General features: G+C 45.1%; 1 protein-coding gene across 1 annotated transcript; it reads left to right on the top strand.

Moving 5' to 3' along the window:
- The first annotated feature begins 1,551 nt into the window (after window positions 1–1,551).
- On the top strand, window positions 1,552–19,900 carry LOC103653626 (phosphoinositide phosphatase SAC7). Its single transcript, XM_008680470.4, has 19 exons — window positions 1,552–1,871; window positions 3,047–3,423; window positions 3,544–3,635; window positions 3,831–3,888; window positions 4,371–4,427; window positions 4,682–4,715; window positions 6,831–6,911; window positions 7,059–7,165; window positions 7,303–7,389; window positions 7,461–7,538; window positions 7,839–7,909; window positions 7,998–8,096; window positions 8,817–8,916; window positions 17,293–17,401; window positions 17,500–17,572; window positions 18,005–18,098; window positions 18,508–18,600; window positions 18,675–18,741; window positions 19,437–19,900. The coding sequence occupies exons 2-19, from the start codon at window positions 3,058–3,060 to the stop codon at window positions 19,565–19,567; spliced, it is 1,797 nt and encodes a 598-aa protein (XP_008678692.1). The 5' UTR covers window positions 1,552–1,871; window positions 3,047–3,057; the 3' UTR covers window positions 19,568–19,900.
- Window positions 19,901–22,245: the final 2,345 nt, after the last annotated feature.

The raw sequence follows: 22,245 nt of genomic DNA, 5'->3' as shown, positions 1-22,245 counted from the left end.
TTCAGAAAAGACATATCAGTTATATTTGATGAAGCATTGTCTAGAGTTGTAGGAAATATTTTATTGGTCAAGCCATACTCATCAACCACTATTGCAATATGTTTCAACAATATTTCTACCAGTATGTGATTCATCAGGTAGCCTAAGACCAATCGATCTCTTTTCTAACTCCCAATTGGAATTCACAAAATGAGCAACAACAGATAGATACTCCTCTTTAGCCTTACCATTCCAGATGTCAGATGTAAGAGCAACAAATGAAACATAGGTTTTAAAAGTTTCAATTAGCTTAACCACATGCTCATTGTAAAGCTTGACAATGTCTCTAGTAGTGGTCTATCTAGAAGACTCGATAAATTTAGGATTATGGGCATTACTAATGTACTCCTGAAAACATCAGACTCTCCAAACCATAGAGGTAGGTCCTCTTTAGCTATTAGCTGACAGAGTTCAGTACGTGCTACAGAAGGAGAATACGCCCAATGTTTCAAGGAACCATCAGAATTATACTTGAGCATATATTGAACTATACTAGTGCACTATTATTCTTTCTTAGCAGAGCAATTATGACGAAGCAAGTGGCCAGTTCTAGAACTAGATTTACCACTTAATGTAACCTTGCAGTACTTGCAAACGACGTCATACCTTACCCTCTTACCATTGACGAGGTGGGTCAGTTCATCGAAGTCCTTCCACCCTTTAGATCTGGCAGGACACTTACTACAACTCGTGGTAGCGGTGCTTGTGCCGGTCGGTATCAGGCTCGTGGAGCCTATCACAGTCTGACCACCGGCAACAGCACCAAGGAGCTCATTATCGTTGTCGATGTCGATGGCAGCACTGCTGCCGAACAGGGCCCGAGCATCCTTTGCTTCGTTATGGTCTTCGAGCCGGTGCTCCTCATCCACAACGGCCGGTTGAAGGTCATCGTCAATGCCGTAGATGACTGGCTCCTCGTCGGCGACTATGATCTCTCGACGGCTACGTGACACCGGCACAATTGCACAAGAACATGTATGAGACCGATAACTACAAGATTCATCACATCCAAGAGATTAAAATCAAGATCTATGACAAAAGAAGGGGATGGGGATTAGGGTTTGGGATCTCACCTGCGTAGCCGGAGCACCTGAGTCGCTTGAGAGCACAACCGTGAGGAGGAACACCACATTCGTTGACTAGTTAGGCTAGGAGGAGCCAGGATGGGGATTAGGGGTCGGGATGTGAGGACATGGAAGAGGATGAGGAGAAGCAGAAGAGAATCGAGAGTATAGATGTCCAAACAAGTCGTCGCTGGGAGAGGGGAATTTCGCCGATCGCCAGGAGCAGGAGGGAGGGATTAGGATTATGGTTTCGAGTGCCAGAAATGAGTGAGTGTGGGGCCACGTGGGGGGCGTCGGTGTTATGCATGTGTAGGGCATCGGGGGAGTCGAGTTGGTGTTGTGCCTCCTGTTGTTCTGTGCCAAGCCAGATCGAGCACGACGTGCTAGCCTTGAGCCTAAACACGGCACGATCGCTGTGCCGGTCCAGCTTAAGAACGATGCACAATGGATCGTGTCGGAAAGTACCGAGCTAAAATAGTGCAGGGAAAAAATGGCTCATGGAGAAATTCCCTACTAATTCGGCCAACCTCTATACCAGTCAACCTTCCCGCAAAACAATCGGACTCCACGCGGGGGCCGCATGCAGAAAGACAAAACACAAGTGGGACAAGCTTTTATAACCCTGTATGTGGGCCCCTTCAAGATCTGCATCGCCGGCCTCGAGTGAAGAGTCGCCGTCCCGCTCCGGCGACAACACCGGCAAGACAGCCCAGCGATCCCCGACAACCAGCTAGCCGCTGCAGCAGTAGTGGCCTTCTTATCGTCGTGGTACGCCTCATTTCTCCGACGGTGGAATTGTCGCTTAACATTGGGGCGCGCTGGGGGTTGAGGGCGCCGTGGATCAGCCGCTCGTATGAGATTCGATTGGGCGGTGCGGACTCCACGTCGCTTAAATCCTACAGAAATTGCGTGCGAGCGTCCAATCGATCTCCCCGATCGACCGGACACCGTGGATATAGCCTCAAATTTCGTGTCTGCGATGCAAGCTCGGGATTCCTGATTTCTATATAAGGCCAATAATGCATGTTGTTGAGTTAATTGCTTGATTCTCACCTCATTCAGCCCTGATCTGTCGTATCCAACACCATATAGGATCGCAAAGACATTCTGATTCCTCATCACCCAAGATCTCGGTGCTAGCTATCACACTGTGGGCCAATGGCTAGCTCTGCTGCTCTAGTTATAGGATATTCTTACAGCCCGCCCGTCTTGCAAAACCGTGTTAGACCTCATTTTCCAGGCTCACATATAAGCCAATTGGTCGGCTGTGCTCCTGTTTGTGGCCGAGCTGGCGAGCTGTCTATTTCTTTTTTCCATGAAAGATGATTATGCAAGGCCTAGTGCTCCTCTGTGTTGCAAGGTTCCAGAAGGCTTGCTCTGATGGTTGCCACTGTGGGGGCATTTCTTCTGCTATTGTACACTCGAGAATTTTTAGTTTCAAAAAAGACAAGGCAACTTCTTATATGCTAAACACCACACCACAAGTATATAGTGGGTCCTAAGGCACTACTTGTTATCCATTTGTATCAAACATAATCTGAATATGCTATACAATGTGATAAATTATATGAAGATGGAAATGTTATAAAAAATAGGTACTGGGAGGAGACTATAGAGATATACAATTTTTTTTTGGCAATGAGAGAAATATTTGGAGCAAAGGAGAGAAGGAAGAAAACAAAAGGCAAGCTATTGAGCAACCATCATGCTCATGTCTTATCAAGATGTTGATAACTTCCTTTTGAACATCTTATCTTTTTTTTTCAGATTAGATGTCATGTGTCAAAAGTATTCAATTTAATTCTTTTCATATATTTACCTTCCAGTTCCAAGTATCTTGACATGAATGATATTTTCTGACATCAAATTGACCAGTACTCTAAATGAAAATCTAGCCATGTCATTGTGACACTAACTATCATCAGCTCCACCAATTATTTCAGGTTATACCGCCATGGATGAGACAACTGATGCAAGCACTTCGTTGAAACTCCATACAAGATTGAGACTCTGGGAGTTTCCTGACTGTTATATATTTGAACCAATTGATGGCCTGGCTGACTTGTACTTGTCAGTTAGCCGGGCCAGCGGAACAATGAATCTAGTTCAAGACTTGCCACCACGTGGACCCACTACAAAACATAAAGTTCAAACAGTATATGGTGTGATAGGAGTGCTCAAACTTGCAGTTGGATCATATTTTGTGGTGATCACGGATCGTGATTGTGTGGGATCCTACTTTGGACACGCAATTTTTAAAGTGACAGGACTAAAAGTTCTTCCCTGCAATAGTGCACATAACACCACCTCTGCTGAGCAGGTCTAACATATACTTCTTTTGTTCTCACCTAAGTTGTTTGTGGTGCTTTGCTTGCTTTTATGAATTGACTTCCAAAGTCCTTCAAGATTCCATTTGAACATCCAAATATGTTTCTGGCAGAAAAAAATGGAAACAGAATTCTCAGAACTCCTGGATGCTGCAGAGAGGACTATTGGCCTTCACTTTTCCTACGATATCAACCTAACACTTTCGTGAGTATCTTATTAACATTTTCAGACTTTCAGTTACATTCTTGAGCTCTACACTTGAAAAGTCTAAAAGCTTTAGCTTTTTCTAGGCAGAGAGAAGCTATAGCAGAATATGCATGTCTTAATTATTTAAGTATTTGGAATATTTCCTTGTATTGATTGCTTACCGCATGCTTGTCTTTGTCTGTTCTAATCCAGTGCACAGAGGCTACATGATCTAGGCGATGAGTATAGAGCTCTTCCTCTCTGGAGACAGGTTTTTTCGTTTTCCATTTCTAATTCTAATTCCAGAGCTTGATGTGACATAATCTGACTATTCCTTTTGACGACAAAGTTTGCATTCTCCTTCAACACCTAATCGAAGTGTGTCATTCTGCTGTTGGTAATGGCTAATGACTTTAGTAATCATAGTAGCACACTGCAAATTCACAAGATGATGGTAACTTTTATATGACTAATAACCACATCCTTCAACATCGATAATTTGCAAGGCCGTTTTAATTTTTGGTAGAACATTTATGGTGTGAGAAAAATCAAATGTATTTGATTTCAACCTTGTAAAGTTGGTTATGAGCTTTTTTCACAGTAGCTTCTTGTAATCACCTGAATGATCAGTGCAGAAATATGCAATCTAACTCTACCAAGTTAAGCATTGCTTAAAAATTTCTTGTACTAAATCCATGACGCCTTCTGCTTTTTTGACTACTATTACTGATCAATTAACACAATTATTTTCAGGCGGAACCAAGATTTCTATGGAATGCTTACTTGTTAGAACCTCTAATTGAGAACAAGGTAAGATTATCTCCAGGTATCCTTTTTGGATAGGAGGGGTTTAACCAGGTCACCTTAGTATTCAGCTCATATTTGAATGAAATCCTAAAATTTTGTTTAGTAATTTTCTCTCTTTTTTTAATATAATGCTATGCAACTTTCCTTTGTGTTTGATAAAAAAGTTTCCTTTCCAGGCAGGCCCCTGGTTCATTTTACTTTTGATTTAAGAGATGGTATCTGCAAAGTATTCTGATTTCTTCTTTCTCCCTTGACAGCTGAACCAGTACTTATTGCCGGTAATTCAAGGCAGTATCCTTGGTATATTGTGACGTTTTCAACAATTTTACTACTAAGAAATTGGCCTTGCTATGGTACACCGACTACCCCTTAGGAAATCACGTTACAACTACTTCTATAGAAAAAATGCTACCTGTATATAATACATCTAACATGCAACTATCATTACCTTTTTTATAACATGTCACACATCTGTGACATATCAAGTCATGTTAGCATACACACCTCTACACATTTCTCCTTTGTTTATGTCACTCGACCTATGGGGGGTAAGACAGCCTTGGGTATTATAATAAGAAGACCTCACGCAGGTCGAGAAAACCCCTGAACCTCTACCCCACCCATACACCGCGGCACCGTAGCCCATGTGAGAACACGACCGCAACCGGGCCTTAGACCTATTATTTGATGTGGGACAGGCGAGGGGATTTTTTAACATCCTGAAATTCGCTCCCACGGGGAGTCGAACCCAGGACCTGAGGAGTTCTACTCAGACCACCTAACCAACTCGGCTAGAGGTCCTTTCGCCTCCTTTGTTTATGTCACATTCAAACAAAAACATTGCAAGGAAGAATTATGTAAGAAGGTGTTTGGTTACTTTAGTCACCCTCCTAAACTTTAGGGACTAAACTTTAGTTCCTAAAATTTCTATTTGAAATGCCTCATTTAGTCATACTGTTTGGCAATTTAGGTACTAAAAGTGACTAAACTTTAGTCACTCAAGTTTAGGAAGTGGGAACCAAACACCCCCTAAGTGTCACGTCGCAAAAAGATAAAGATTTTAAGGAAGAGACATATTCTGACAAGAAGTAATAGGAAGTCATGTTAGAATTAGAACACTCTATCAATTACATGTTTGTGGTCGTATGCATTTGTATTTAGTTTTAGGCGCGGGCGTGGGTGTGTGTGAGTTGGAGTTTGTCGTGGGTATTTTTAGGAATGTGCCTCATGCCTCTCCTTTGGTTTATTTTCCTTTTGTTTTCTCCTACGTTAATGAAATAGCACGCAACTCTCCTGTTTTGTTCGAGAAAAACATCACTTACATGCTAGATATCATAACAAGATGTTTTGCCAAGTTTTACTAACCGTTTCTCCTATTTTTTGAAACAAAAGAAATATATAAATATAATATTTCTCCCATTACCTCCAAGGAGCTAATAGTTTTTTTAACAAATGATAGGAGCTCTGCCTTTCAATTAAGAAGAAATAGAAGTTTCATGTATAGGAAAGGGCAGCCAAACCATGTGATGCCTACAACAGAACACCTGAATGGCTAACTCACCCATGCGATGCGGCAAAACACGAAACTACCAAGGGTCATCGTTGTCGAGCATGGTTATAGTTGTAGAGTAGCCAGTAGCTCCGACTTCCCGTGGCAGATCCTAGATGACCCACCCTATCGTTGTGGGGCAGCAGAAGCATGAGGCCGCTATAGATCATCGTTGCCAAGCTCAAGTACAATGCGAAGAACAAATCTGACTTCCTATCTCAAACCAACACCCCACCCTCAACGGTTGCCAAACCTCATATGCAGAAACCCCAAGTCGTCGAAAAAGAGTTCGACCTATGTAATAAACCATTAATTGTTGAGCCAAGTCCCAACTTCACGTTGCAAGACCAACCTCCACACCTCAAGTGGACACTGAGAAGTGAAGGGCAATCATTGAAGGTGACATCCATCAAAATCAAGACGAAATTCCAATAATGACGTCTTAGGAAAGGACACGACACCGAACGCCACTGGAAGACAATTCTAGAAGGGAAAAAGCTCGGCACCCCCAAGAGAAAGCAATGCCTAAGGCACCTACAAACGACACTGTCGCCAAAGCTTTTGCCCAAGGTGTTCCCCTAACACTAACATCGGGCCGTGGACCACTGTCATCGTTGCTGTAACCTCTAGGAGGTAATATTTGGTCATAGCCATCTAGGGGAGCGCACAAGGGGAGAGATTCGTTCTTCCACATAGTAACCTCTAGGAGGTAATAGTTGATCATAGCCATCTAGATCTATCTAAATGGATGGTCCATGGTAATTTCAGAGAACCATAGCAAATCTGTGGGGAAATATGTGTTCTATTAAATATTTGAGTCAAGTTTTGTGAGTTTCTGCAACTTAACTAAACATCAGGCTTTCAAAATATCCAAGCAGAAGTTGGGTCAGAGAAGGTAAATGTGATCCTGATTGCACGAAGGTGCACACGAAGGATAGGTGAGGGTCTGTCGTCAGTTTTTTCAAATTTCATTAACATTTAGTTCTATGTTTTTACTGTACATGATCAGTTTTAACTACATCTGTCTCATTTTCAGTAAACTCAATTTCATAGGATTGAATAATAATTCTCTGGTTCTTTTTAAGGTACTCGAATGTGGAGACGAGGAGCTGATGCAGAGGGTTTTGCTGCAAACTTCGTTGAATCAGAGCAGATAATGCAGTCAAAAGGGTTTACAGCATCCTATGTACAAGTAGGTTTCTTCACACAATTTAAATCAACCCTTAACATTGCTTTTTGGTTGCCACACTTTTAAGTTGTGCTTCATTCGGAATTAGTTTGTTGTTATACTGATCTCTCAAACATTTTAACAAATTATATGTTTTGTAGGTTCGAGGTTCTATGCCATTCTTGTGGGAGCAGATTGTTGATTTGACATACAAACCTAGTTTTGACATTGTTAGACAAGAGGATGCGGTGAGCTCACTTATCTTGTTCGACACTATGCCTTTCCGTGAAATTATATGCTATCTGTTTCTGCGGTACAGCCTTCTGTGCTTGAGAGGCATTTCCATGATTTGCAAAAGAAATACGGAGCTGTCTTAGCTGTTGATCTTGTCAATACAGTAAGTGCACTGCTCTTGGACTTCGAACTAACTTTAGTGCTATGGTTTTCAAAACTAAGGGAGTCAGAAGTATACACTCCAAGATCATTGTTTATGGGATCTGCTCCTCTTCAGATTTCTATTTTCCAAAATCGATTTCATTTTCTTCATATTAGGATTGACCTCTAATATGCAGTATACTTGCATGCTTTTTTCCCCCAAGTGAGCATGTTTGTTTTGTTGAAATGTAATATGATAACTCCTTCCACTTATGTTGCATATAGTATTTTACTTGCATATTGGCTTTATTCTATCTTTCAGGGTGGCGGTGAGGGTCGCCTCCGTGAAAAATATGCAAAATCTATTGAACCTATTCTTAGTGAAGATATAAGGTAACAATTTCTTTGTCCACCATTGAATGCTCACTGCTCCTATCATGTTATATTGGAGCTAAGCATGTATGACTGCCATGTCTTGCAGATATGTGCACTTCGACTTCCACCGAGTTTGTGGTCATATTCACTTTGAGCGCCTTTCTCAGCTATATGATCAGATCAAGGACTATCTTCAGAAACATAAGTATGCTGCTAGATGATACACTATATTCAACGCCATACCCTTTATCATTCGTGTATATTCTTGGTGTTTGTTGAAGGAACCTTGTTATATTTGGGTCAAATCAATCATCATTGTGGTGCCTGTTAAAAAAATCACCACCGTGCTTTGGTCAACACAAAACCACCAATTGCATCAAATCTGAATGCAAAAATAAATGCACAGGAGTCACTTGAATGAATCATTTAGTTTAATCTATTGGTGTATATAATTTGTGCTGATTCAGACTGATGCAGAATTAACTTTCTGCTTGAAGTAGATCCTAAATCTTGCACATTGCCACCTAAAATACTGGCTAGAGCCTTTAGGGGCTATAGTACAGATGCATTAAGTACCTACCGGGCATTTTTTTTCATCTTCAGAGTTTCTGATTAAGGCTATCTCCAGGAGCCTCCGTTTCTCACTCCCTATTTCAATGTCCACTCTGTAAACATTGCAGTATACAGTGCAAAACAGTGTTTTGCACGGCCATATGCACGCTCTGCTGAGCACGACCTAAGTAGTAAAAGTGTAGTGCATTCAATCACTAGTCATACTGTTATTGGTTTGCTATCGTCTTGTCTAGAGTTCTTCTGTATATCTAGCGATATGTTCCTTTAAACTTTGTTTCCAAAGCTTACATCTCTGGATGTTATATTGTTATCATTTCCTTCGCATGGTCTTGCTGATACAGTTATGTGATAGGTACTTCCTTATAAATGATAAAGGAGAGAAAATTGAGGAGCAGACTGGCACTGTAAGAACAAATTGTATAGATTGTCTGGATCGTACCAATGTGACTCAGGTACTTACAAGTATTTATCACATTCACTCATACTTCAACATTTATTGTTTATCAAATAATCTGTCTATGCAATACCATTTGTCATCCAGTTACTATAGGAAAGTTTGCCGCCAAATAGTAAATTGATTATTGAGAGGCAAAGCTCATACATATTTATACACAAGGAACCAGATCGGGTTTATAGAAACAGCACCAATCAAGGGATCCTTGCCTATTCTGTTGCAACACACAAAGCAAGGCATCAATCAAGGGACCCTTGCCTATTCTGTTACAGCACACAAGGCAAGGCATCAATCAAGGGATCCTTGCCTATTGTGTTACAGCGCACAAGGCAAGGCATCAATCAAGGGATCCTTGCCTATTCAGTCCAGCCGCATAGGACTTGCCTAATACATTGTTTAACAGTTACCTAGTTTTCAAACCAACGTAAGACATGATTTATTGTTTTTCTAAGGGCCCGCCATGGTTTATTATAGCATTAGTGTATTACCAGACAGGTATAGAAATTGCAAAACCATCTTTTGATTTGTGAATCATACCCAAACTGTTTTACTGTGCATGGAATATGGATTCATGTACTTTTAGGACAGCATGCTCGATATTGATCATATGGTTTAAGTTGCACACTTGTTTGGTTTTTCAGATTGTTTGTTCTAAAACAGTACACACTAGTGAATTAGTGATACATTTTCTTTTTACTGGAACATACACATACTAGCAATACTGATGCAATAATAATCCTATGGCTGGCAATTGATCTGCCAAAATGGGTCATTAAGGCTGTGGACAAAATAAGGAGAGGGTTTCTCTGGAAAGGGCAAGAAAGGGCCAATGGAGGGAATTGCCTAGTGTCATGGGAAAAGGTTCAACACCCCTTAAGCTATGGAGAATTAGGGATTTTAAATCTGGAAAAATTAGGTTGGGCACTGAAAATAAGATGGCTATGGGCTCAAAAAGTGGATCGACCACGTCCTTGGGATGGTTTTCAAGTGGAGGTCCCACGAAATGTCAAAGCTCTCTTCAACATGGCTATGATTCCCATCACGTAATGGTGAAAATTTTTTATTTTGGAAGGACGGGTGGTTAGAAGGGAAATGCATTGCTGAAGCACCCCATCTGATCACAACTATTGGCAAAAGAACCGTAAACAAGAGAACAGTTGCTAAGGCACTGAACAACAGGAGATGGATATCAGATATAAAAGGGGCCTTAACTGTCCAAGTCTTACAAGAGTATCTTATGATATGGGACCAGATGGAAGGAGTTATTTTACAGCCTGAAAACCCTGACACTTTCAGGTGGAAACTAACACCAATCAGGGGATTATAGCAGCAAGTCAGCCTATTTGGCCTTCTTCATGGGATCAATTCGTTATGCCCCATGTAAAAAGATTTGGAAAAGTTGGGCGCCCCTTCACTGCAGATTCTTCATTTGGTTGGCGTTTAAAAAACATGTTGGACTACAGACAATCTGGCTAAAAGAGGGCTGCCCCATCCCAATGCCTGTCCCCTTTGTGATCAAGAGGATGAGAATATTCAGCACCTGTTAGTGGGCTGTGTTTTCTCCAGACAACTTTGGTTTTATATTTTCCAGGCTATAAAGATGCCAGAGCTGGCACCCAACATTGCTGAAACTTGCTTTCCTATGTGGTGGAGGAAGGTGGTCAAGTTAATACCAAAAGAAAGGAGGCAAGGGCTGAATTCCCTTATCATTTTAACAGCCTGGGAGATATGGAAGCACAAGAATTCTTGTGTCTTTGAGAATTCAGAGCCTAACACACTCACTTTGATCACAAGGATTGTTGAGGAATGTCGGCTTTGGAGGTGGGCTGGAGCCTTCAAACTGCAAGACTTCCTGGTCTGGGCACGATCTACGAATGTGTAGGTCTTGATGGCCTACCCCTCTGTGGTTTTTGTATTCAAATGGTCTAGGTGTCACCGTTGTAACAGCCAAAACTTTTAGTTGCCTAGTCCCTAGCTGTAGGGGTAAAGGTCTTGTTGGTTGTTTTCAGTCGTTTGATGTATGTGGTACTTTCTCTCTTTCTTCTTAATGAAATGGCACGCAGATCTCCTGCGTTGTTCGAGAAAAAAAATCATATGGCTGGACTTGCTAGTTGCTAAATAGATAATCGTTGCACCCTTGTTGATATTTCATACTTCTACGAGATACCATTACTATTGCTATTTTTTATGTTATAAGTCCACTTTGATGGAATAAGTCTTGAGAATCTAGAGGACATCATTCACTTTTGACTGTCCCTTGTAGTCCTTTAGCATCTAGAGGACAACTTGACTGTCCTCTGTAGTCTCTTTAGCATCTAGAGGACAGCAGTCGCTTTTTGACTGTCCTCTGTAGTCTCTTTAGCATCTAGAGGACAACAGTCGCTTTTGACTGTCCTCTGTAGTCTCTTTAGCATCTAGAGGACAATCCTGTTGTGTAGTGTGTGTGAGAAGGTGTGGTAGTGCAGCCTCTAGGGCTATAAATATAGGTCTCCAACCCTTAGATGGGTATGGTATTGTGCAGTGTTTGAGGAAATAAACAGAAAATTGCCCCAACTCATAGTGTCATCCTCTTGATGAGAGTTAGAGTCCCCTTGCTTACAATTGGTATCGGAGCCAAACTATCCTGCAGCCTAAACATCTCTTCCTCATCTCCTTCCCGCGCCTCTCCCCACACTCAGTCGGTAGCAAGAGATCCAACTGTTCCTTTCTCTCCTTCTCAGACGAGCAGCCTTTCGTCTGAGACAACCTCTTCCACACGCAGCGACCCCTCACTAGCCCACCATGTCCCTACGCTCGGTCACTTCGAGTGCGCGATGCCAGCAGGAGGCCGAGGTCGCCGCGGCACAAGAATGCGAGCGAGCAGCAGCGGCGGCTGCAGCGACAGCGGCGAGGGCAGCACGGCTGGCGGCGGCGGAACTGGCAGCAGCGAGAGCGGAAGTAGAAGCAGCGGAGACGGCGGATGCCGCACATGCGGCGGCAGCAGAACTCGAGGCTCTACACGGCAGTAGAGCCGGCAGCTCTGCTTCTGTCGACGACAACACCGGCAAAGAGCTCAGGCTGGCGAGGGAAGCAGCGCGAGAGTAGGCGGCACAGTGGGCAGCCGCGCATCCCCATGGGGGCACGCGTGGCGGCAGCCCAGATAGGCGCCGACGCGCCGACGGCGCTCCGGGCGAGGGCGCACGCGGTGGCAGCCTAGACGGGCGTAGACACGCCGGCGGTGCTCCCGGCGGCGGCGACTGAGTGGACGGAGATCGCGGCCTCTACAGGCAGCGCGGCTCTCCCTCCCCAGATCGGTACCTTGGTCACCGCATGGCCCAGGCCATTGTTAGGGACATCGGTCCCGGCGGTGGGTGGCCTACCCTCACCAAGACCAACTACGTTGAGTGGGCCGTGGTGATGAGGGTACGGCTCCAGGTTCGCCACATGTGGGAAGCAGTTCGGTACGGCGACGTCGACTACCACGAGGATCGATGGGCGCTGAATGCCCTCATTGCTGCAGTCCCGCCCGAGATACAGTTTTCGCTTTCCCAGAAGCGGACTGCCAAGGAGGCCTGGGACGCCATCGCTGCGACCCGCATCGGCAGCGACCGTGCCCGCAAGACCACACTGCAGGCACTTCGCAAGGAGTGGGAGAACCTGGCCTTCAAGCCAGGTGAGGATGTTGATGACTTTGCTCTCCGCCTCAACACTCTGTTGCAGAAGATGGTGCAGTTCGGCGACGACACCTACGATGAGGAGAGAGCTATTGAGAAGCTCTTCCGTTGCATCCCCGAGAAGTACAAGCAGATTGCTCGCTCGATCGAGTCTCTGCTAGACCTCTCCACGATGACAATCGAAGAGGCGATAGGTCGTCTCAAGGTGGTCGACGACGACGAACCACAGGCTCCCTCTGGGCCTATCACTATCGGCGGGAAGCTATATCTCACTCGGGAGCAGTGGGAGGCCTGCCAGGGTGACAAGAAGAATGGGGAGTCCTCGACACGAGGCCGCAAACGCGGCATGCCGCGCAAGGCGCGTGGAGGCGCCCAGGCCGGAGCGTGAGGACATGCTGAGGGTGGTGCACGTGGAGGTGCCCAAGGCAGCGCCATCGGCAACAAGAAGCCGGCACGAGACGACGGCTATCACAACTGCGGCAAGCTTGGCCACTGGGCCAGGGACTGTCGGCAGCCACGACGTGGCCAGGCCAACGTCGCACAGACGGAGGCGGAGGAGGAGGCCCTGCTCCTAGCACATGTGATGAGGACATCCTCCACTATTACCCGTTGGCAAAGACGCAATTGACTCAGTTGGCCCAATTGTAGTCGAACGGTGACCGTGTGAGCCTCAGAATTATCCCACCTCGCTTAACTTGGGAGGAGGAAGCCACTTTAAAAGGGAGAGCAACCCTTCCCCATTGGACTAGTCTTTTGGGGCGATTGGGCCTTTCCCTGAGTTGGGTGTGCATAATGAATTGTTGGGCTCCGGGCAACCCTAATTTGTTGGGCCTCGGCCAACCCCACCTGGGCTAGGTGTATCAACATGGAAGCATCGAGCCATCTCCAGCGGCACCGGCCGCAGCGGCACTCCTCCACCTTGATGAGTCGAAAGCACGCGCTTTCCTCGGCGATGGCTTCAGCAAGGACATGATCGAAGGATGGTGCCTCGACACCGGCGCCACTCATCACATGACCGGCCGACGGGAGTTCTTCACCGAGCTTGACTCTAGCGTCCGAGGCTCTGTCAAGTTTGGGGACGCCTCCGGCGTAGAGATCAAGGGCGCCGGCTCAGTTGTCTTCACTGCCGCGTCTGGTGAGCACAGGCTGCTCACCGGAGTCTACTACATCCCCGCGTTGAGGAACTCATCATCAGCTTGGGACAGCTGGATGAGAACGGTTCGCGCGTGGAGGTCGAGCACGGAGTCATGAGGATCTGGGATCCCTCTCGTCGCCTTCTTGCCAAGGTACGCAGGAGTCCAAATCGGCTATACATTCTCAATGTGAAGGTGGCACAACCTTGCTGTCTTGCTGCTTGTCGAGACGACGGGGCATGGCAGTGGCACGAGCGCTTCGGACACCTTAACTTCGAGGCCCTGAAGCGGCTCAGTGCCAAGGAGATGGTACGAGACCTGCCGTGCCTTGACCATGTGGAGCAATTCTGCGATGTCTGCGTGTTGACAAAGCAGAGACGGCTCCCCTTTACCTAGCAGTCGAGCTTCCGAGCCAAGGAGATGCTCGAGCTCGTGCATGGGGACTTGTGTGGCCCGGTAACACCAGCCACACCAGGAGGACGACGCTACTTCTTGCTGCTCGTTGACGATCTCTCCCGCTACATGTGGGTGATGATCCTTGGCAGCAAGGGAGAGGCTGCGAACGCCATCAGGCGTGTGCAGGTCGCTGCGGAGGCGGAGTGCGGCCGCAAGCTGCGCGTGCTGCGCACCGACAACGGCGGCGAATTCACGACGGCTGAGTTCGCGTCGTACTACGCGGATGAGGGCATTCAGCGCCACTACTCCGCGTCGTACAACTCGCAGCAGAACGACGTCGTCGAGCGGCGCAACCAGACGGTTGTGGGGATGGCTCGGGCTCTCCTCAAACAGAGGGGAATGCTGACTGTCTTCTGGGGAGAGGCGGTGGTGACAGCGGTTTACATCCTCAACCGCTCGCCCACCAAGGCTCTCAACGGGATGACACCGTACGAGGCTTGGCATGGGCGCAAGCCGGCGGTCTCTCACCTACGGGTCTTCGGCTGCCTCGCGTTCACCAAGGAGCTTGTCCACATCAGCAAGCTCGACGATAGGAGCACCCCGGGGGTGTTCATTGGCTACGCGGAGGGCTCGAAGGCCTACCACATCCTTGACCCAGGAACACAGCGTGTGCGCACGACACGCGACGTAGTGTTCGACGAAGGGCGAGGATGGGCGTGGGACAAGGCGGTGGATGACGACACGACTCCGACGTACGACCACTTCACCATCGAGTACGTCCACTTTGAGGGAGTTGGGGGAGTAGGCAACTCTTCTCCGAGCAGGTCTACCCCAGCCCCCAAGTCTCCACCGACTCCAGCGCCACGCTCTCCAGCTCCGGCTACAACGAGCTTTTCACCACCACGCACTCCAGCCACAACTCCGGCTACAGCGAGCTCTTCGCCACCACGTACTCCAGCACCGACGGTACCCTCTCCGGGAACGTCCTCTCCGACACCAGCTCGTGTCGAGCACGACCCAGTGGAGCTCGTGACCCCGCTCTCCCACGACGAGGAGCGTGTCGACGTGTGCTACGACGGCGAGCTGTTGCGGTATCGAAGGGTGGAGGGCCTTCTCATCGACCCGTCGGTGCCGGGTCCAGCGTCTCGCATTCTGGCAGGAGAGTTGCATCTTGCATGCGACGATGGTGAGCCTCGGTCTTTCGCGGAGGCCGAGAAACATGCGGCTTGGCGTGCTGCGATGCAGTCGGAGATGGACGCGGTTGAGACGGTTAACTTGGGAGCTCGCTGATCTCCCTCATGGTCATCGCGCGATCACCCTTAAGTGGGTGTTCAAACTGAAGAGGGATGAAGCCGACGCCATCGTCAAGCATAAGGCTCGCTTGGTGGCACGCGGTTTCTTGTAGCAGGAGGGGATCGACTTCGACGATGCCTTCGCCCCTGTGGCACGGATGGAATCCGTGCGACTCCTCGCGCTGGCAGCCCAGGAGGGCTGGCATTTTCATCACATGGATGTCAAGTCGGCGTTTCTTAACAGCGACTTAAAGGAGGAGGTCTATGTACATCAGCCGCCAGGTTTTGCGATCCCCAGCAAGGAGGGCAAGGTGTTGCGCCTGCGCAAGGCCCTCTACGGATTGCGACAGGCACCGAGGGCGTGGAATGCCAAGCTGGATTCCACGCTCAAAGGAATGGGCTTCACGCCAAGCCCGCACGAGGCGGCCATCTATCGACGGGGCAATGGAGGAAGTGCCCTGCTAGTGGGTGTCTACGTCGACGCTTGGTGATCACCGGCGCCAAGGATGCAGAGGTGGCAGCGTTCAAGGAAGAGATGAAGGCCACCTTCCAAATGAGTGACCTGGGTCATCTCTCCTTCTACCTGGGGATTGAAGTGCACCAGGGAGACTTCGGGATCACACTTCGCCAGACCGCCTATGCCAAGCGCATTGTTGAGCTGGATGGGCTCACCGACTGCAACCCAGCTCTCACTTCGATGGAGGAGAGGCTGAAGCTGAGTCGCGATAGCACGACGGAGGAGGTGGATGCTACACAGTACCGGCGACTTATGGGGAGCCTTCGCTACCTCGTCCACACACGACCTGACTTAGCATACTCCGTCGACTACGTTAGTCGGTTCCTGCAGCGACCGACGACGGAGCTTGAGCAGGCTGTGAAGAGGATCATCCGCTATGTTGCGGGGACTCTCGACCACGGTCTCTACTATCCGAGGTGTCCTGTGGAGGCACACCTTGTCGGGTACAACGACAGCGACCACGCCGGTGACATCGACACTAGCAAGAGCACAAGCGGGATCCTCTTCTTTCTCGGCAAGTGCCTCATTAGCTGGCAGTCGGTCAAGCAGCAGGTGGTGGCCATGTCCAGCTGCGAGGCCGAGTACATAGCGGCCTCCACTGCTTCGACTCAGGTGCTCTGACTGGCTCGACTGCTCGGTGATCTCCTCGGGAGAGACACTGGAGCGGTGGAACTCAGGGTGGACAGCCAGTCCACTCTGGCATTGACCAAGAACCCCGTGTTCCATGAACGGAGCAAGCACATCCGGATGAGATACCACTTCATTCGAGACTGCTTGGCAGAAGGGAGCATCAAGGCGCGCTACATCAGTACCAAGGATCAGCTAGTAGACCTGCTCACCAAGCCCCTTGGGAAGATCAAGTTTGTTGAGCTTTGCTCCAGGTCCGGGATGGCCTAACTTTCCCACAAGACGACGCCCAAGACTTAGGGGGAGAATGATGAAATAAGTCTTGAGCATATAGAGGACAGCAGTTGCTTTTGACTGTCCTCTGTAGTCGTTTAGCATCTAGAGGACAGCTTGATTGTCCTCTGTAGTCTCTTTAGCATCTAGAGGACAACAGTCGCTTTTTGACTGTCCTCTGTAGTCTCTTTAGCATCTAGAGGACAACAGTCGCTTTTGACTGTCCTCTGTAGTCTCTTTAGCATCTAGAGGACAATCCTATTGTGTAGTGTGTGAGAAGGTGTGGTAGTGCAGCCTCTAGGGCTATAAATATGGGTCTCCAACCCTTAGATGGGTATGGTATTGTGCAGTGTTTGAGGAAATAAACAGAAAATTGCCCCAACTCATAGTGTCATCCTCTTGATGAGAGTTAGAGTCCCCTTGCTTACACACTTCCTGTTCAATTTTCACCTTCTATATCTAAACTCTGACATTCCTAAACAGAGCATGATTGGGGGGAAAATTCTGGAAAGCCAACTTCAACGTATAGGAGTTCTTAGTGCTGGTGATACAATAAGCAAACATCCAGCCTTTGATACAAACTACAAAATTTGTGAGTATTATGTTTGCCATTTAACTAATTCAGGTTCTTGGTTCTATTTATTTCATGCCATATAATCATGGTGCTGTAGTAAAATGAGGTTTTTTCAGTGTGGGCCAATCATGGAGATGCAATAAGCATTCAGTACTCTGGAACTCCTGCTCTGAAGGGAGATTTTGTTCGGTAATTTATTTAGAAAAAAAATCATATTTGTAATATTGAGTTCATTTATTCTATTTATATCTCTTTCTTTTTCTTGTTAGCTACAGTAATTAAAAACATTTGTAGCTTGTAGCCACTTTTACAGTGATCCCTATAATGTGTATCACCGATGTCATGGGCTACTGTTAAATTTTATTAGTCATCTGGGGAAAAGTCTAAATTTCAGTGCAGCAGGGCACAAGATGGTTCCACATGTCCACATTAATAATTTGGTGACCAAGTGCATATTAAGTAGTATATTTTTGTTTGTTAGTCTCTAGATTACTGCTACCTAAGTTATATTCATTCTGTTCATAGTTGGGTGCTTTAAGCCTTTAAATAAAGACAAATGTGGAATATTATTTATTCTGGAATATTTTGTCCATAGTATGAATCTGTTTTTTTGTCTATTAGGTACGGGAAGCGAACTACTCAGGGAATTCTAAACGATTTGAGGAATGCACTTGCTAGATACTACTTGAATAACTTCGTTGATGGGACTAAGCAGGTAAACAATTTATTTTTGTTGATGGTGCCCCAAATGTCGCATCTCCATAACCTAGCCTAGTTCTATATTATGTTAATCATATATTAGTACCAGTGCAATTCTTACAGTGGGGTAAGCATAAGAAAGAAGTGCTGAAAAAATTATGATGAAAATGACAGCTTACATGACGCTGTATAATTGAATTAGTGGTAAGGATTTTCACTAGTGTAAGAGGACTATATGCTAATTATGATCAATGCATCCTCTATAAATCTGTCGCCAATGTCTCGACTCTCCAGTCTAACTGACTTCATGTGAAGCTCAACTCTCTTTCTTTTAGGTTCCAGTTTAGCTTTCATTGAAATATCTGACTTGTGTGCTTTATAGGAAGTGCCTCAGTATTTATTTATTTATTTATTACCTTACATAGGATGCCATGGATCTTCTTCAAGGACATAACATGACATCTGTTAGTCGAGACATGGCAGTGCCAAGCAAATCAGGACTTCTGGAGAGTTATGCGGTGGGTACAATTAGCTATAGTTTGAAGTTGCATTTTATGTACGTGGACTAACTTGTGCAGTTTTTCTTTCACAGTCCTTCCGCCTTGCTTTTGCATTGGTTATGGGAGCTCTAGTGTTCATGATGATGTCACTAAGACAAGGTAAGAATTCTGAATCTGCTGAAACAGACATTTGGGGTTGTTCTGCTATAAATTTATTGCTGATTAAGCCTGCGATTTGGCAGGCAGCAGCATTTGCTCTCTGTTTTTCTATTCAACATAATTCACGGGTTAAATAAAGGAACAATTTCTTAAAAGTCTTCTATTTAGTCTCATCCTTTGGAAAAGAGCTTTACTACTAAATATGCTGCCTTGATATTTTGTTTGAAAAAATCAAGAAAAATGTGTATTCTTTCTCTTATCTTTTTTATATTGGGTAATAAAAAATGTATTCCAGTTGCACAAATGTGTATTCTTTCTCTTATCTTTTTTATGGGTCAATGAAGAGTTGTGCCATGATTCAACTTTGTGTCATTGTGTGTGTGAACTAAGTCGACTAATGATGTGCCTGGGCAGCATGGCAAAATTAATGATGTTCTTGCTAGAGACCAGACCATAATGGCCATGAAGTCTGCGTTGCAACAGTGATTTGGAAGATGTTAAGGAATCAATTTGGGAGTTGAGAGTGAATTTAGATTGCACCACCATTCTAAGGACAAATATGAGATTTTTTTCATGGCTTTGTTATATGCATCCTTGATTTTGACTAATTTAATTGTGCAAACTAAGTCGACTATACAGGCTGATGGAATTTGTTAGTTGATGTTCACAGCTGACTGCTACATCATTTTTTGCAGCCCGGAATGATGCTCGCCATTTGATGCTGTCATTTCTTTGGGCCGGTCTTTGTATTGGCATCTCACATTTTGTCAGAGCCAACGGCCGCACGTTCACTAACCGACCTAGGTTTCACAAGTCACGCCATTGATGGATGCAAGATGACCGTTTGCTCGTCAAGCGACGTCATAGATTGTCATCATTCATCGAACTTGTTGACACAAATTGGTTTGCATGAAGTGTTGCATTTTTTTTGGCATGGTACTTGCCCTTTGTAATAAGTTTTCTTCCATTTCGTAACTAGTTTTTGTTTCTTCCTCTCCTATGTCTGGTCCATACTGTTCTGGCCTTCTATGGTCTTCGGTAGAATTCATTGGTAAAAACCATATGAAGTGTATTATGATTTTTTCGTATTGCATACTCAGTCCTCGGCATTTGCACCAGGGATGGCTATTCTTCTTCTAACAAGAGGTTCATCTATATCCTTGTTCCTTTGTTGGTTTGAACTGAAATAGCATTTCTTATATCTCATTTAAAATATTCAGACTCAAATAAGAGAATTTAGCTGGTGCAAATGGAAGTTTAGTGCACATGGTGCACATATTAAATCAACATCACTCATTTTAGATCTAACGTCTCTAGTTGTTTGATATATTTTGCTAAGGACACCCTTCGGCGTGGTGGGATGTAGTGGTGAAAGATGTTATTTATAAATTGCAATGATCAACCAGAGACGTTAGCTATATTATGGATGATAATGGTTTAATATGTGCATCAGAAATGTCCTCCTCAAATAAACTGTTAGGGGGCGTTTGGAAATCCCTTCATTTTGAATGAATTAGAATTTACTTAATAGAGTAGATTATTTGGTTTGTAATTTGACATTTCATCACTTTTCAAATATTAGTATAAGTATATCCCAAATTCAAGAGGTGAAAATTGATTATATGTATCACTAGTCTATATTTCTACTTTGTAACTCATAACATATTCTATTCTTTCGGTTTGCTCATCTATAGTAGAAATGTAGTATATAAATATTTTCCCATATAGCCAACGATAACATACAAATATATCATGTATAAAACTATATTAGCTTAATTGATATATGTCTAAATTACGATTATAATAAGGGAATTTAATTCCAAGGATCTAAACGTGGTCTTATTCTTTAACAGTTTCAGTAGTGCAAACATGACCCGATCTTTGAATTATGCGCTAAGCTGATTTGGATGCATATGTGCTTTTGTGCATTCATCTTGATGCACCATCAGATGTTCATGATGATGACCCTAAACTAACAACGTGTTTGGTTTGAGGAAAGAGATAGTCTATCATCCTCTTACTCACTTTCTTATTTGGTTTGAGGATTCAAATAAGTTGATCCATCACCATTTCATTCCTTGTAGGCTAATAATTAGTAATAACATGGGGAATGGACTCATGATGCACCACCTCATCTAGAATGAATTGATTCTTTAAACCAAACACTCCCTAACTTCTTTAGTATGTTCCTTTTTATGTTTTCCTTGGAGTCCCGCTGAAGCACCGGAAGGGTAGTCGTTGCTGTCTAGAAAAGAAGACACGTCTCCTGTATACTTTTACTATTCTTTGTCAGCTCTGTGTCTACTACATCAACATGTCTAGCTTGCACTTATGAAAGCTCCATCTGCCTTTGGTGGCAAGTCCTCTTCTTCACCACTTCAGTGGTCGTCTTTGTTGGAGAAGAGAATGATAGTAGCGGCCATGGCCGCATCCGCAATGACCTATGCAACTAGAACCGGGCAGAGGAGTCGGAGGCACTAGCGATCAAGATGGTCGGCGATGACCTGGGCGATAGGAATGAGCCGGTCGGACGCTGCTATGTTATGTGTCCCCTCCCAAAAAATGTTATACATGTATAACCTAGTTTCCATACATATTATATATCACAAGCTTTTATATGTAATGTAACTAGTGTTGACAGGTAGATCATTAGGGCTTTGTTTGTAAAAAGAGTAAAATACAATTCCAGTCCTTAAACTTGTTTGGTTGTATCATCCTGGTCCATAAACTTTTAAAGTATGCCTCTTAAAATCTTGATCACTATTCGGGTTTCAATTAAGTCCTAACGGGTCCAAACAGACCGATACAACCAATTAGAAAAGTGTTTCCTCCTTTCCTATGTTTATTTTTCTCCCCGACGTCTCCTCGACTCCATCGCTCTCGACGGTGGTTGGTGCACATGACAGCGAACGTGGAGCGATGGAGGTCTGACGATGAAGACCTAGGAGTCATCCTTCAAGGCTTACTCGACGGTCAGGAACACTGAAGGAAGATGGCACCATGATTATGGCCAAGGGGATCTTCGGCCCCATGTATGGTAAGGACACTTGAACCCTACACATTTGCACTAATCATTCATGAATCTAGATTTTTTGTGGGCTATACATTTGGTTTATTAATCGATGATGTCGTTCGGTGTTTGAGATTAGGGTTTGGGTATAACAATGCACAAATTTTTGACCTATAGATGTTGGCAGTGATGAGTTTAGTATAGAGGTTCACCATGGGGGTTTCTTTGTGGGTTATTATCGCTTAGGACCTATGTTGATGGAAAAGTGATTGGTTCGATCATATAGAGGCATACACTTGGTCTACCTTGTGGTTTGAAGACTTTGTTCAGATGCTAGGCTATGAGGATCACAAAAGTCTAAAATTTTATTGGTTACCTAGGAAAGACTTGTCGGATGGGTTAAGGGTCATTGTTGGTGACTAGGACATAATTGTGATGTCTCAGGTATCTGCTAAAGTTAAGGAACTTATTGTTTATTTTGATATTGAGGACCA

This window comes from Zea mays, chromosome 4 (genome assembly GCF_902167145.1).
Source record: "Zea mays cultivar B73 chromosome 4, Zm-B73-REFERENCE-NAM-5.0, whole genome shotgun sequence".
NCBI classification, from domain to species: Eukaryota; Viridiplantae; Streptophyta; class Magnoliopsida; order Poales; family Poaceae; genus Zea; species Zea mays.
Note: the sequence above shows the minus strand (reverse complement) of the source record. Positions and strands in the feature narration are given on the sequence as shown.